General features: G+C 42.9%; 1 protein-coding gene across 2 annotated transcripts in view; it reads right to left on the bottom strand.

The window, feature by feature from the left end:
• The window catches only part of me1 (malic enzyme 1, NADP(+)-dependent, cytosolic), a 598180-nt gene that overhangs the window by 28158 nt on the left and 553165 nt on the right, over positions 1-16857 (bottom strand). For both annotated transcript variants that reach the window (XM_041187865.1, XM_041187866.1), the window contains exon 12: positions 10595-10768. In XM_041187865.1, the coding sequence (XP_041043799.1) occupies positions 10595-10768 (174 nt within the window). The remainder of the gene's footprint in view (positions 1-10594; positions 10769-16857) is intronic.

Here is a 16857-nt window from a genome sequence, read left to right as displayed (position 1 = left end):
TTAAATAAATTATAAAATAATTTATCATTTTTTTGTGAATGTCTACTTCACAGATCCACTACGATGGGAAATTCTGATCACAAGTTAGGTTAAGATGGAAAATGCCCTCAGTCAATTTGCTCTAATCCTTCCTGAATTAATACTCAGCCATTTTCCCATTACATCATCTCGTTGTTTCTGAAATTAGCTCAGTGTCCTAGCTTGAACCACTCTTCCTAGCAGCCCGATCCAGCTGGTGATCAACTTCTTCATAAAGAAATAATTTTCAGTCTCATTAATTCTGCAGATATTAAGGCCAATTTTATGAATGTGTGCTCCCAACATGGAGCTTTGCCCACAGGGAATGCAGGTGCACTTCCCAAGATCTTCTGTTAATTAATTTTAAGTGGATGGAAAATCGTGGGAAATACATGCACAAGTTTCCAAGATACTCTCCCAGTGAATGAAGCTCCAGTATTTATGAAATTGGCCCTGCAGTCAATAATAAATTCTCTGTTTACATCTGTAAATATTGTAAAGTAACATTAATATTTTTTAATAAAAATGTTCGTAAGTCAAAATTAATTTGAGACCAGACAAAACTGAGCAATAAAGAGAAAATGATTAACAGCTCTTGTATGACTATAACTATGAATACCAAGTATTCAGCATTGGCTACACCAACACAAGATTATAGAAGCTGATGCAACATGAAGTCATTCCAAACTAAACAAGATTCATAAATCCTCACATGATGAAAGAAATATCCATTCTGCCGGAGTCAGGCAATATTTAGCCACGGTTAATCCTCAAGTGTTTGAATAAGCCTTCAAGTCGTCAGGCTCAAGGTACAGTTGGTCATTTTAGCTGAAAATTGTGTGCGAGTATAAGAAAGACAGTGTGATCTCCAATGTTTGCAGTGATTCAGACACCAAGGGCTCATACAGAGACGGGCAGGTTAAAAAAGAAAATGGCCAGGACATTGAGCGACTGGATGTCCCACCTCATTGCCCATCCTCCCTGATTTTCTCCATGGCAAGAGTGAGTGCAGGCCTCTGAACTGCTTTGCACCTCTTATGAGGCCAATTAACCTCATTGTAGGCTTACTAAAAGGCCATCTCCCACAATTTTTGCAGTTTTCCCCAGAGGGGGCCAAAGTTTTGCAGCTGTCTGAATCAGAGCAGCTGCATGGAGGCTTGGTCCATGTCTGGGGCAAGACAGAGGCTTGACTTAACAAGTTAAGTAAAATGTTTTTCAAAGTTCAAAGTTACAGCAGCAGCAGATCACAGGTCAGGGGAGGAGCCAGCATTAAAGAACTTTACCAGTTCAGGGGGATGTCAACCATTTGGCATTGAATGGGCATCAGAGCAGTGAGCATGGCTGTTCAGGTGTATCAACAGTAGCTTTGCAAATATAATAGCTAATTGAATATTTTTGTAGTTGTTGTTGGCTATTGATTGGTAGTTTTGTCTAAGTTTAGTGAATGGAACTGGTCTTTGCTCACACACACAAAGACTAAAATGTGAACAAATCATCAAGGTTAACTCAACAGTTCATGGTTACGTGAGACAATTATTTTACTTAGACGCATTAAACATTGGATGTTAGGTCACAGACATATATAAAATTCTGGATTCTAGAGCTACTGTATAAGCTAGACTGACTTTCTGTGCAGCTGTCTGTATAATAATGTACATGTGCACAATTTACTGTGATCATAGGGAAATGAAAAATGTAAGGCTACAACTGCAGAAATATTATGTCAATAATGTTCAATAAATCTATCCATGTTTAAGACTATAATGCATACCTAGAGTCACTGAGCTATGATTTATACAGTATGAAAGTAATTATTACAAGGCTTATTTTCAAAACATATTTTAGCAGGCTGTATCAGGTATGATTACTTTTGTCCATAACTCTCCCTGAACATTCTTTAACAGCAATTATCTACAGGCTTAATTCTTGACTGAAATATCAGCTACTTGAAATCTCTGACAATTTTCTTCCAAATATAAGTATAAAACAATGAAAAAACAAATATCTGCTCAACAGCCTATGTTATTTAGTTGTCCTACCAACTCCCACAATAGCTCCAGCTTGACCCACCCATTCAAGAGAGCAGCGAGCTCTTTTCAGCTCTTTCCCAGAAGGTCCTGCCTATCTCCTGTCGAAATTCAGAGGCAGACAAGTAAAACTTGCTCCCCTACCATCTCCATCACACCAAACCCAAAATTTCAGAGGCAAAGTGTCAATGCAATATTGATCTGAAACTGCGACCCAGTTACACACACGGGCAGATGCAAGTTATAATGTCAGCCCCAGTTGTATAAGCATCCAACATCTAGAAAATCACTGGCTAACCTGCTGGTCCACCAGGTTAGTCAACCTTCAAACATCAGGAAAGTCAAGAAGGCTTAAATATGATGCTCGTTACATTTCACTGGTGAAATAAATAGTATATGGTAAACACGGGTCATCAACATTGAAATGAGGGTTGTTTAAAAGTTTTGGATGTAACTTTTGATCAGAACCCGATAAAATGTTGATTCATCCTTAATTCTCAGATCCTAAATTGATTGTGCACATTTTCTATTTTTATTTCACTGGTAAACTCTAACTAGATTATTTAATGCTGCTCATAATGGAACTGGCGAAGCCAATCGCATGGCACAAGTAGCCATGAACTTACCTCTCAATTGCCCAGATTTAATTGAAACCTTCTGAGTTTTCATGTGAATTCTAAGTTTTTCAATGCTTCAAGCCTAAAAATTATGCCCTTCAAAACTTCATTTTTGTGCTGTGGGAGTTGGAATTATAGAATTCTCCAGCACATCTGGTCTATATCAACTCTCTGAAAGAGCCATCTATTTAGTCCCATTCCACTGTCTTTCCACATACTGTTTTATTTTTCAAACATTTATCTATTTTCCTCTTTAAAGTTATTTTGAATTCTGATTCCAGCACTTCATGTTCTAATAGCCATCTGCATAAGCACCTAACGTTTTCATCCACTCCTGGGCAATAATCTGACATGATCTGAATGGATACAGTGCCTTTAAAACTGAAAACTGTCCCAAGGTGCTTCAGCATCAAAACTATTCTGAACATCTCTCTCGGATCTCATAATCCACCCTGCTCTGGAAGAAGAGCCCAGGAGTCAGGAGAGAGCTATCTGACAACAGCTTTCACCCCCAAGTTTCGCCCCCAAGCTATGAAGATCATCAGCAAGGCACAATCCCACAAACACAGTCGGCCTTGAGTCACAATGGTCCTGTGTAGTTTTCACTGCAAACTCGCCAAGGAAGATGACACAAGATTCCCTCCTTTGTTTCTCTCCCTCTGAATTATCTGAGGTGTTGGATTTCCCTCTGGCTAAAAGTCAGTGCGGGGGTGAAGGAGGGGAGGGGCGGGTGGTAAGCCCACTCAGGTGAACACCAGCTGTCCCATAGCCATTTAACAGCCAATTGGATAGGATTTATGACCCTCAGGAATAGAAAGTCCAGTTTTAGAGTGCTGCTGGCCAGAGGTCGGCAGTTTCCAGCACTTCGGGAGAGAAGTGGGCACTGTTGGATTGGGTGTCACGTTGGCAGGCCCTGGCAAGGTGTTGGGGGGAGGGGGGGGGGGGGGGGGGGGGGGGAGGGGGTGGGGGTTTGAAAGGTCAGTGGGGGCAGCGGGGGGAGGCCAAACTTGGAGGGGGTAAAACCTTAGGGAGGAGCCTTCCAATGGGCCCCAGAGAGTCCATTAAGAAGCGATCATGGCCTCTCCTGCCCACCCATACAGGGGTACCTGCCAGGCTGGGCACTTGGTATGAGCTTCGCCCACCACTGGTTAAATCCTGGGATGAGGTCCTTGAGTGGGAATTAATTGCCCTCTTAAGGGCCTCAATTGTTCCACTGGCAGCTGGACCACCCGATGCCACCACCCCCCCCCGCCCAAACAGTATAAATTTGTTGGGGGCAGGGGTGAGCAGGACACCCACTAGGTTTAATGAGCCCCCTGCCATCAAACCCGTTGGTAGGTGAGTGTAAGATCCAAGCCATTGAGTACTTTCAACATTTTCTGCTTTTAGTTCATATTTCCAGCATCTGCAGTATTTTGCTTTTGATCTCCTGATTGTTAAAGTAATCTGCCAGATAGAAATTAGTTTTCTTTATACTTTAGAATTCAGATCCAACTGTTGCTGCGTACCTTCCAGACTTCTGGTTGCATTAAAAATGATGCATATTCATTAATTTTAACCTGTAATCCAACCAAACTAAAAGCTCCCTAAGCCAGTTGACCACAGCACCGTGGCACAGGAGGCCGTTCACGAGGGGGGAGCAAAAAGACAAGTGGTAGTTGTAGGGGATTCTATAATTAGGGGAATTGATAGCTTCCTTTGTAAGCAGGATCGAGAGTCCCACATGGTATGTTGCCTGCCAGGGTGAAGGACATCTCTGATCAGCTTGAAAGGATATTGGAGAGGGAGGGGGAGGATCCAGTTGTTGTGGTACATGTCAGGACAAATAACATAGGTAAGACTAGGAAAGAGGACTTATTTGGGGATTATCAGGAACTAGGAACTAAATTAAAGAACAGGTCCTCAAGGGTTATAATCTCTGGATTAATACCCGAGCCACATGCAAATTGGCATAGGGATGCAAGAATAAAGGAAGTAAACACGTGGCTAAAGGAGTGGTGTGGGAAAGAGGGGTTCCATTTCGTGGGGCACTGGCATCAGTATTGGAACAGGAGGGATCTGTACCGTTGGGACAGTCTCCACCTGAACCAATCTGGGACCAATGTTCTAGCGAAAAGGGTAAATAGGGTGGTCAACAGGACTTTAAACTAGAAAGTGGGGGGAGAAGGGAAGGGTAAAGCTCCAAGAAGTATGATTAATGGGAAACAAAGCAGCAGGTTAGCGTGTGGGGGAGTGGATTCAACTTCATGGAAAATTATGAAAAAACTGAAAAGGCTATTAAAGTCTCCAGAACACAAAATAGGACAGAGTGTTTGGAAAGGGCTAGGAATCTAACTTCAAGCACATCAGATAAAGGGACGACAATGAGAAAGGGGACAGGAAATACAGGACTGAAGGTGTTGTATCTGAATGCACGCAGTACACGAAATAAGGTAAGTGAGCTTGTGGTGCAGATTGAAATTGGCAGGTATGATGTGGTGGGCATCACGGAGACAAGGGGATCAGGACTGTGAGCTAAATATCCAAGCATAGACATCCTATCGAAAAGATAGGCAGTTTAGCAGAGGGAGTGGGGTTGCTTTGTTAGTAAGAAGTGAAATTAAATCAATAGCAAGAAATGATGTAAGGTCAGGTGATGTAGAATCTGTGTGGGTAGAGTTGAGGAACTGCAAAGGTAAAAAAAGCATAATGGGAGTTATGTACAGGCCTCCAAACAGTAATCAGGATGTGGGGCACAAGTTACACCAGGAGATACAAAAGGCGTGTAAGAAAGGCAAGGTTACAGTGATCATGGGGGATTTCGATACGCAGATAGACTGAGAAAATCAGGTTGGTAGTGGATCCCAAGAAAAAGAATTTGTGGAATGTCTACGAGATGGCTTTTTGGAGCAGCTTGTGGTGGAGCCCACTAGGGAACAGGCAATTCTAGATTTAGTGACGTGTAATAAGGCAGATTTGATAAGGGAGCTTAAGGTGAAGGAACCCTTAGGAGGAAGTGACCATAATATGATAGAATTTACCCTGCAATTTGAGAGGAAAAAGCTGGAATCAGATGTAACGGTATTACAGTTGAATAAAGGCAACTACAGAGGCATGAGGGAGGAGCTGGCCAGAATTGACTGGGAGATGAGCCTAGCAGGAAAGACAGTGGGACAGCAATGGCAGGAGTTTCTGGGAGTAATTTGGGAGACACAGCAAAAATTCATCCCTAGGAAGAAGAAGCATACTAAAGGGAGGACGAGGCAACCATGGCTGACAAGGGAAGTCAGGGACAGCATAAAAGCTAAAGAGAAAGCATACAATGCGGCGAACAGCAGTGAGAAACCAAGGGATTGGGAAGCCTACAAAGACCAACAGAGGACAACTAAAAAAGAAATAAGGAGGGAGAAGATTAAATATGAGTGTAAACTAGCCAGTAGTATAACAGAAGATTGCAAGAGTTTTTTTTAGATATATAAAGGGTAAGAGAGAGGCAAAAGTGGACATTGGGCTGCTGGAAAATGGTGCTGGAGAAGTAGCAGTGGGGAACAAAGAAATGGCGGAGGAACTGAATAGGTACTTTGCGTCAGTCTTCACGGTGGAAGACACGAGTAACACCCCCAAAGTTCAAGAGAGTCGGGGGGCAGAGGTGAGTATGGAAGCCATTACAAAGGAGAAGGTGCTAGGAAAACTGAAAGGTCTGAAGGTGGATAAATCACCTGGACAAGATGGATTATACCCCAGAGTTCTGAAGGAGATAGCTGAAGAGATAGTGGAAGCGTTAGTGGCAATCTTTCAGGAATCACTGGAGTCAGGGAGGGTCCCAGAGGACTGGAAAATCGCTAATGTAACCCCCCTGTTTAAAAAGGGAGTGAGGCAAAAGACGGGAAATTACAGGCCGATTAGCCTGACCTCGGTCATTGGTAAGATTTTAGAGTCCATTATTAAGGATGAGATTTCAGAATACTTGGGAGTGCATGGTAAAATCTGGCAAAGTCAGCATGGTTTCATCAAGGGGAGGTCATGCCTGACAAATCTGTTAGAATTCTTTGAGGAGATAACAAGTAGGTTAGACAAAGGAGAGCCAATGGATGTTATCTACTTGGACTTCCAGAAGGCCTTTGACAAGGTGCCGCACAGGAGGCTGCTCAGTAATATAAGAGCCCATGGTGTTAGAGGCAAGATACTAGCATGGATAGAGGTTGGCTGTCTCCCAGGGGGCAGAGAGTGGGGATAAGGGGGTCCTTCTCAGGATGGCAGCCGGTGACTAGTAAAGTTCCGCAGGGGTCAGAGTTGGGACCACAACTTTTCACTTTATACATTAATGATTTGGATGAAGGAACTGAGGGCATCCTGACTAAGATTGTAGATGATACAAAGATAGGTGAAGGGACAGGTAATATTGAGCGGCGGGGAGGCTGCAGAAGGATTTGGAAGGTTAGGAGAATGGGCAAAGAAGTGGCAGATGGAATACAACGTGGGAAAGTATGAGATCATGCACTTTGGTGGGAAAAACAGAGGCATATGCTATTTTCTAAATAGGGAGAGAATTCAGAAATCTGGAGTGCAAAGGGACTTGGGAGTCCTAGTCCAGGATTCTCTTAAGGTTGAGTTGGTAGTTAGGAAGGCAAATGCAATGTTGGCATTTATTTCAAGAGGACTAGAATATAAAAGCAGGGATGTGCTGCTGAGGCTTTATAAGACTCTGGTCAGACCACATTTAGAATATTGTGAGCAATTTTGGCACCGTAACTTAGGAAGGATGTTCTGGCCCTGGAGAGGGTTCAGAGGAGGTTCACGAGAACGATCCCAGGAATGAAAGGCTTAACATTTGAAGAACGTTTGAGGACTCTGGGTCTATACTCGATGGAGTTTAGAAGAATGAGGGGGGATCTGATTGAAACTTACAGGATACTGAAAGGCCTGGATAGAGTGGTCGTGGGGAAGATATTTCCATTAGTAGGAGAGACTAGGACCCGAGGGCACAGCCTCAGAATAAAGGGAAGACCTTTTAGAACAGAGAAAAGGAGAAACTTCTTTAGCCAGAGAGTGGTGAATCTATGGAATTCATTGCCACAGAAGGCTGTGGAGGCCAGGTCACTGAATGTATTTAAGACCGAGATAGATAGGTTCTTGATTGGTAAGGGGATCAAAGGTTACAGGGAGAAGGCAGGAGAATGGGGTTGAGAAACTTATCAGCCATGATTGAATGGTGGATGCAGACTTGATGGGCTGAATGGCCTAATTTCTGCTCCCATGTCTTATGGTCTCCCACCGCAGGTAGTCTTCCCCTCCATATCACAACTCTATCCTCACCACCATTCAGAAACACAACCTTTTCAAACCCCAATCTCACCTGCTTGAGTCAGGGTCATTCCTCCTACCACTCCTTCCTTTTCCAACTCCAGAGCACACTGGCCATTCCTTTCCCTTCTCCCACCATTCCTGCTAGCATTCTCCTTTCCTTTACACCCGTTTTTCACTCTCTTTTATCCCCCATCCCTGCAATCTGCAATATCAGCCCCAGGTTCTTCTATTCCAGCAAAAACTCACTCGAGAACAATACAAACAAAAAGGCTTTTTACTCACTTGACAATGTTGTTTATCAATTTTAAAAAAAAATTCTTTGATGGAATGTGCCCATCCCTAATTGCCCTTGAACTGAGTGACTTGCTAGACCATTTCAGAAGGCAGTTAAGAGTCAGCCACATTGCTGTGGGTCTGGAGTCCAGACTGTGTAAGGATGACAGATTTCCTTCCCTAAAGTACATTAGTGAACCAGAAGGGTTTTAATGACAATCAACAATGGTTTTATAGTCACCGTTACTGAGACTAGCTTTTACGTCCAGATCTATTAATTGAACTTAAATACCACCAGCCGCCATGGTGGGATTTGAATCCATGTCTCCAGAGCATAGCCTGGGCTTCTAGGTTACTAGTCCAGTGACATTACCAATACCCCACCATCCATTCTATAACAGACTAAAAAAAACTTACAATATTTCTATTCCTGCTATTGCTGGTGGCGGTTAAATGATTGAACTTGGCTCCATAGCCAGGGTAGAATTCTTAATCTTGTGGGAATCGCTCATCCTGAGGGAATTCCCACCCACAGTATGCAGCTGCATTTAAATCACCCTCACAGCTTCAGCAAGACCTGAAATGGCTCAAAGGGAAGTTTTGGGGGAGTGGTTGGTGGGGGAGTCAGCAAGGAAAACAGGGGAAGTTAGTTCAAGTTAATTATTTGGAGCATAAATATAGACCCTGTGCTCCAAACACTGATAGTTGCCATGGCAATGTCAGCTTCACATGATTCCACTCAAATAGCAAATGCCATTATCTACTATTTCAAATTTTATTAACAAATTACATTCTCTGCTTTGGATACAATCTCCTGTTACATTCCAGTCTTTCAAAGAGCATGACATTACAATTATAGGATCTGGAACTATTCCCAGTACTTGCAACGATTCCCTGCATCCCAATACAGGCCATAGATTCAATCCTAGCCATCATGTGCAAGACTTCAATGTATATACCTTTGTAATAAGAGGTGGTATCTTAACTTCCGCCATTTAAATTAACGGAAAAATCCAAAACAAAAGGTAGACAGTCTCCACCATTACTTTCCTATCCCAGCGGCTCCGGTCCATTCTTGGCCTTCCTCCTTATGCATCGACTTCCAAAGAATCGGCCTTTCTCCCAACCAGTCCATGTTTTTGCCTCCCATCAGTGCTACCGCGCCTTACTTTTCCAGGGTCAGAAAATATTTAAACCTAGACTGTGGAAACTGGACAGCCCCTTTCTAATTGTATTCCCCAGTTTCACTGCCTGGGAGTTTCAAAGGACGAAGTGCTAACAGGCATATAAATAAAGCAGAAGAAATAAAGCAGGCAACATTCCTTTGTGAGGACTAAAATCTGTTCTACCAAGCTTTCCAAATGCTCCACAGTATCTGAGGGACTGGGAATACTGACACCCTGTTGTCAACAGCTTTGGAAATATTGAACCCGTGGCCCTTAAATATCATGCTACATTTAACCAAACGCCAGGGGAAACTTCAAACAATTTACTGTGGAACCATGCCATGATGCATTGTTTGTGTAGAATTAGCTCAATGCTTATTTTGGATGAAGCTAGCTTTTGAAGTGAAGGAATTCAGATATTACAATGTGGTATTTGCACACACGCATTGATAAAAAGACATTACTTGCCCTAAAGTATGAAGTAATTTTACTTCATAAGTATATTACACCACATGGAAAGCTAAAAAGATAAACATCGCACATTACTAGATTATAAATGTTTTGGAAATAAATACAGTTTTTATATTATTTGAAACCATAAGTTATCTCAAAATAGAAGGAAAAGCATATTTGTGAAACTGTTACTGTGCTTCTTGCCATTAGTATGACAATCTTCCAGGGACTAACTATTAATCAATTATAATACATTCTGAAAAGAAGTAATAAGATGTTACATTTTGCACTTCATCTTGCAGCTACAAGAAGCTGCATGCTTTTTTATGCTCAAATTATATTCTTACATATCCTTATTCCTCTTGGAACAAAGCTCTGGGTCAGCCAGAGTGCCAGATGCAGCAGTAAACCCATCAATTATGTTGCTATAAAACGTGGCGTGCAATAGAGAGAAGAAAAAATAGGTTGCAAATGTCTTGGAAAAATAGAGTGCTCCTCTGCTGATCCTCTGTTCAAAATGCAGCTTTAACTACTTTAACCAGAAATGCGATGTTATTTAAAATTAAGGTACAATTGCAGTATTACATTTATTGCAATTTAAAAATGCAGCTCATTCAGTTCAAAAATACTGGAGATAGCGTGTATACAATAAACCTGCCACCTTCTGTCATTAAGGATTTTGGCATCTCCACAGCACTGATGCCAAACTCTATAAACAGCTGGGCCATGGGAAAGCCAAGAACATACACATTACCTCTGCTGCAATAAGAAAAACTTCATCGTGGATATGTCTCACACCACATGCTACGACCCCAAGTGCAACTCCTGGAAAAACGTAAGCATTGTTACCCTGACCAGGATACAACACACGTCCATCTTCCATTGTAACCGGGTCAAATGGGCTTCCACTTGCAAATATAGCTTGGCCCTGCAACAGAAAATGCAAAGAGAGAAAAATGGTCTAGAAATTACATGGAACACATTTCTCATCATAATTAAGCAAAGAAACAACCTCAAAACTGAGAAGCAAGATGCACATGAATAATTTTCTGACATTCTTTCAGAGATAGGCCCCAAAATTTCTAAAGGTTCACATAAACATGAATATCCCCCAGCCATGGTAATCCCAAATAAGGGACCTTGAATCACCCCCTCCCACGGTGAAGGCTCAGAGTTGCTTAACCTATTAAATGAATTTATACGAGCTCCTGAATGGCTGGAATTCCATTGAGATTTATAATGTGTGCCATTCCCAGGGTAGGGCAGAGCTCCACCAAAGTTGCCCACTTAATGCAGTGGGGTGGGGAGGTGTATGGAAGTATGAAAACCAAGTGAAAATTCAAACCATTTCCTCTCTGACAGAATTTAATGAACAAATGGGATAGATTCCAACACAACCTGAGTTCTATACTAAGGTCCTGACAGAACTGGGGCTTTTCACTCTCTCCACCAGCCTCAAATTTCAGTGCAATAGTCTTCAAAGACTGTTGTCATGGAAATTAATGCTGAGACAGGAGACGTCTAGATGTGTGTCATGGATTGCTTGTAACTCAGCTTGCTGAAACCACAAACATTCCGATCCCTGTGTGGACTCTCAAACTCTCTGCAACAGGCATTGCAAGGCGTCTACTCTTCAGGTCTTCACATGGACACAAAACTACAGCCATTCAGACCCTCGCTGCATATGGTCGATAGCTTTTAATTAACACACATATTTAGTAAAGTTACATGCTGGCAGAACAAAAAGTTCAAGAGTGAGCCATGCAAGCCAAGGACATCAACAATACTACAGGGGAGTCCCCGTTTTAAAACAAAACCACTTTAAAAGGGGACATTTAAAGGGCCTCATATTTTATGTCTGTGTTCCATTTAAAGTGCAGCGTTCTGTTTTAATTGTTGCGAGCAGCATCATATCATCATGTGCCCAGCGTGATGATATCATCAAGTCCCCGACATGATGATGTCATCGAGTCACCAGGCTCAATGATTCTGGCTTGTGATTGTGTTGGTGCCATTTTGTCCTTACTGTATATTCAAGATCATTTTTTTGCTGCATTTTCAGGTACCTCCCTGCACCAATCTAAACTTAAACTTTTTTTTAAACTGGACCTTGTACTAGTTGAAGAACTCTGTGGACTTTGTTTTTTGAAAGATTCTAAGATACTGTACTGTAAACTTTGTACTGCTGCGGACCCCTGTTTTTAAAATAATTCTTTGCTGTACAGGTGTACTGCTCTGTACTGTACAGTACCTGTTTAAATTTACATACTTTTTCAGTGATTTATTTTATTTTGCAAGTTATTTCAGCTAGGTAAAAATTGTCCTCAGGAGCCTAACTCTGGCTTTAACATCAATTCTTATGAGAAACCATGCTTCACTTAAAGGGGTTTCATTCAATGTGGCGATTTTCAGGAAGACAACTAAGTGAGGACTCTGTGCGCAATATTTCAGTCTTTAAGAATGTCTCCAAAGGGTTCTCAGCTTTTACAGTTTATTCATTGAAAATGGTGCTTGTAGCTAGGTATACAGGTACACAGTAGGACCAGTTTAACTAAGTTATATCTGTCACTAAATTTCAGGCATCATGAGGTACACTTTCCTTCCTTCGTTAATGTTAATGAAACAATTACCACAAGTATAAAACGTGTTTGCCTACTGAAAACTCAAGCCAACCTTTAGAATCATATACATCCTGCAAGTTCAGGTGACTCATTTTACCATAAGGAAACATATTTGCTCTAGTAATCATTGGTTCTGCTGCTCAAATGTAGAAACTTGTAGAAGAGATTTGAGCCACACTTAAAAATAATTTCTACCATGACACAAATGTCTCCCCCTTAAAATAAGCAACTGAATATTCAGCTGAATACATTTTTCTAAGATACAAACATTGCTTTCTCTTTAAAAGCCAATTTAAGTATGAATTTATCCATAGCTTTGTAAGGTCAAGTCTTTAAAAATGACACCCCCTTCCTGCTCCAGCTTAATATTGTTGGATATATGGCAACCTAGCAAAATAGAAGTTGACTAATAGGTTAAAAAAATATAGGCCACAAAAAAGCCAGCAGTTTCAGATTACATGTTGACACATGTCAGGGCTAATTATACAGACTTTGCAAGTTAAATTGTGGTACATAAACATTACCTTGTTTGTACAGGAGGAAAAAGAACATAAAAATATGAAAGGGTAAATGCAAATACCGAAGCACAAAATTTCTGGTGCATTTCTAAGGGTCTAGGGCATATATGGTCCCACACAAAATATTGGCATTTAACATTAAGCAGTCTAGTTCATTTTAAGCAGCTATATAGCTTGCAAATAGCAGACTCATAGGGTGGAATTTTCCATTCTGCACACCATGGGCAGGATTTTACGTCCTGCACACACCCAACCCAATCAGGCGTACAATAGCGTGCAAGCATCCCAATGTTATCGCACACTCGCAATATTTTGATCGGTGGGCACGCATGAGTGTCGGCAGCACGCCCAACAAATACGAGCCCTATTAAGACCCTTAATCAATTATTTGAAAGCTATTTTTCACTGCCCATCCAACCTCATGACAATCAAAGGTGGCCTTGGATTTTTTTATGAAACCTCATCCACCGGGGGGGGGGGGGGGGTGCGATTATGTTTCCAACAGCAATTTAAAATGTCTAAAAATGTGTTTATGTCCCTGTTCATGAGTCATATGTGGGGACACGTTTCTCTCATTTTTAAAATCTTTATTTTTGTTTCTACAATTCTTCAGCTCCGAGGCAGCTCTGTGCCTTCAGGGAGCTTTCAGTGCGCGCTCCCCCCACGTGCGCACTCCTCCGCGCACGTGCAGACTTTAGCACTCGCACTCCTCCCGTCCCCACAGCACTGCCCGCCTTTCATGCTGCCTGTCGCGAGCGCCCGACGACCAGAAAATCCTTCCCCAAGTGCGGTGGATGGGAAAGGCTCCGTGATTCCCACTGGGCGGATTTTCACATCCGATTTTCCACTCGTTAGTTATGCATCAACGAGGATCACATCGAAACTTGTGGTGGGGCAGGCAGTGATTCATCTGCTCTGCCATTACCTCATGGGGTGAAAAGGTCCTGACACCATATTTAAATGGCACCCGCACAGAATGTCTACGTCAGCATGCTGAACAAACATACAAAATCATTGCCTCCACGGTTCAGCGAGGCCTCCAAGGGGATTCTCTTCCAGGCTGCCTTCCTTGGAATGGGAGCAGGAAGTCCCCCCACGTGATCACACTGTCTTGGGAGGTTTTGAATAAAGTAGTCTTCATCGTCGAGCACCACAGCCATTCATGCCTCCATGCAGCGTAATTTCATCTCCATATTTAAGGCTGAACGCTATTCCTTTCTTGGTCCCCACTCCCCCTATGCGTGACGGTGAGCAATGGAAGCTGGTTCCACTTAGTGACATTTGAAATGTCTGCTAAAGGGGAATTAGTGTGTGCTGTCAGAGGTGTGTACTCATCCTGATGAACCTGTCCAATAAGCTATGAGGATCATAGTTTGCTCCTGAATGGCTGCTTAGTGATATTTTATGGAATCCCTCTATAAAGTCACAGAACGCAAACCAACATGGAATTCATTGCACGACATTGACTTAAGGTAGCTAGAAAGGATTTGCCTTTTTGTGTGGGATGGACAATGTTGAGGACTGATGCTCCAGCACATTTCCTAATGAGTCCTCAGCAGCATCGAGGAAGGCAGTAAGTTATCATTGGCTGCTGTGTCAAAATTTTCTGAGCCACTTCTCTCCCAAATGCCAAGGCAATGCAGGATGGAAACTTGGCCTGCTTCTGCAAATTGTGTACTTTTATCAATAATCACACGATGGTCCTGCTTAACCACTCTCTGTGAAGACAATGGTAATCTAGCTTTGGGTGCATGCTGTTGAGTAACAAGATCACTGTGTCCTCATGTGCAATGGTATCTTGGGGCTCAGTATTAAGACGTGGCCTCGACATTAATTACGTGAGCTCGCTGGCGTTTGGAAAGGTGGTGCTGTCTAGGTGTAGATTCCTCTTGAGGCGGTCCAGCACTAACCATGGACAAATGTGTTTCCTCTTAGAGCCACCTTGTTAAGCTGCTGTAATGCATGCATGATTGCATCTAAATGTGCAATACAGTATTTCAGCCTCTTGAAGGATGCCATGGCCACTGACTTAGTGCAGTTCTTTCAACCATGGTAGCAACATGTGCAGTTGCTTGACGATGTGCTGGTGGAGTGCTAAGCAAATTCCACAGCGACCACATGGTCTCTGGGCTACTGTGCATTACAAGGATGAACCCATCAATGGGGATGAAGGTGACTTATGCTTCCTCAGTGATCATTGTGAGATTGTTGACATTTTATGGCATGTTGAAGGTGACAATGAAGGCTTTGTTGCATCCCCTACATCAAAGCATGAAGAGAACTCCTCTCATAACAACTTGTCTTCACCTTATTCTTTTGGAATGCTGGTACAATGGCATCATCACGTGGCTTATCTGAATCCTCACCCTCGTCAGGTTCGTCCCCTTGAACATCCTCCTTGACCAAGGAGACATCTAGCTCTTCCATGTCTCTGTAACAAAACATCCCCCTTTTGCAGCACAACATTGTGCAGGAATCTGCAAACAACAGTGATGCAGGACACCCTCTGTAATGAGTATTGGAGAGCCCGCCTGCTCGGTCCAAACTTCTAAAACACATCTCCAAGAGGGCAATAGGCTGAATGTGCAGCATTGTATCTCTCCACAGATGCACTCTGTGGACAACAAATGGATGGCATTAGCCATGTCTTTATGGGATCTTATTGGAGGGGCCAGCCCTCCAAGCACTGAGCTCCTCAAATATCTCTGGCATCTGGGAGTGACTCAAAATGTATGAATCATGTGAGCTCCCTGGGTGCCTAGCACAAACATGCATGATCTGCTTTCTTGTGATCACAAACTAGCTAGGCATTCAGAGAGTGATATCCTTTTCTGCCAATGAATCTCTCAGGCTGCTGCCAGGGAGCTTTCAAGGTAATGTGTGTAGTCGATGGTGCCCTGCATTTGCAGAAAGCCGGAGATCGCAATAAATACCACAGCTCTGGCAGCCTGGCTTGCTTCATTCATGCAGAACTGTACGTAATGGTGGGCTTTATTGAAAGGGGCACCTCTCACCTCCATTACGCATTTGGGTGTCGCCGATTGTGAGATTCCGCAAAGGTCACTTGTGGAGCCCTGGAAGGAGTCGCAGGCAAAAAAAAGTTCAGTGCGGTTATAACCTTCGGAGCAACCAGCATTGCACGCTCTCCAAGTCCATGTGGCATGAGTTCCTCATGGAGAATGTGGCAAATATGAACTACCATATCCCTAGACAAACGTACGCATCTGTGGCACTATCTTTCACTCATCTCGATTTGTGAGCTGCATCTTCTGTAGATCCTTGGTCAGGCCAAACGTCTTTGTGGATTTGGCTCCTCCTCGTTGGCATTTGGGTCTTCCTGGGGTCCTGCTGGCTCTTGCTCCTCAGAGCAACGGTCTTCTCTGAGCTGTGCCAATTGACAATAGGCCCTTCTCCTCATTCTAATCAAAGCTATCAAATAGGCAGTGTTGCCTGCAGCCTGCATTCTCCACTCCTCCTCGTATCTGTCAATGGATATAACTAAGCAATCAATGATAATTCTTGTGGAATGATCTCCCTCCATATGCAAGGCAGGAATGCAGTCTCTAGCCCTCGACATTTCCCTAGTCTGTGCCAGGCATACCAAGGCCATCCCTGGCAGGCTGATATCATCCTGGAGGATGAGACGTGGTTGAGCTTTCCCCTCAGGTATGACTGCATTTTCACAACAAGGGTCTTAATACGAGTCAAAAGACATAAGTCCTGGGAGCCACAGTCAGCCTTGTGTTGGTTGTCCTCCAGTGACCTTTAGAACTATGGATACCCAGTGTTTGCATTTATGTCCTGATTGCAAGCATGTTGCCTTGAATGGTGCACTGGAAACATGAATGATTGTAGGACATATGTTGCCTTTGTGCAGA

The sequence above is a fragment of the Carcharodon carcharias genome, chromosome 5 (assembly GCF_017639515.1).
Source record: "Carcharodon carcharias isolate sCarCar2 chromosome 5, sCarCar2.pri, whole genome shotgun sequence".
Lineage (NCBI taxonomy): Eukaryota > Metazoa > Chordata > Chondrichthyes > Lamniformes > Lamnidae > Carcharodon > Carcharodon carcharias.
This window is presented reverse-complemented; position numbering and strand designations above follow the sequence as displayed.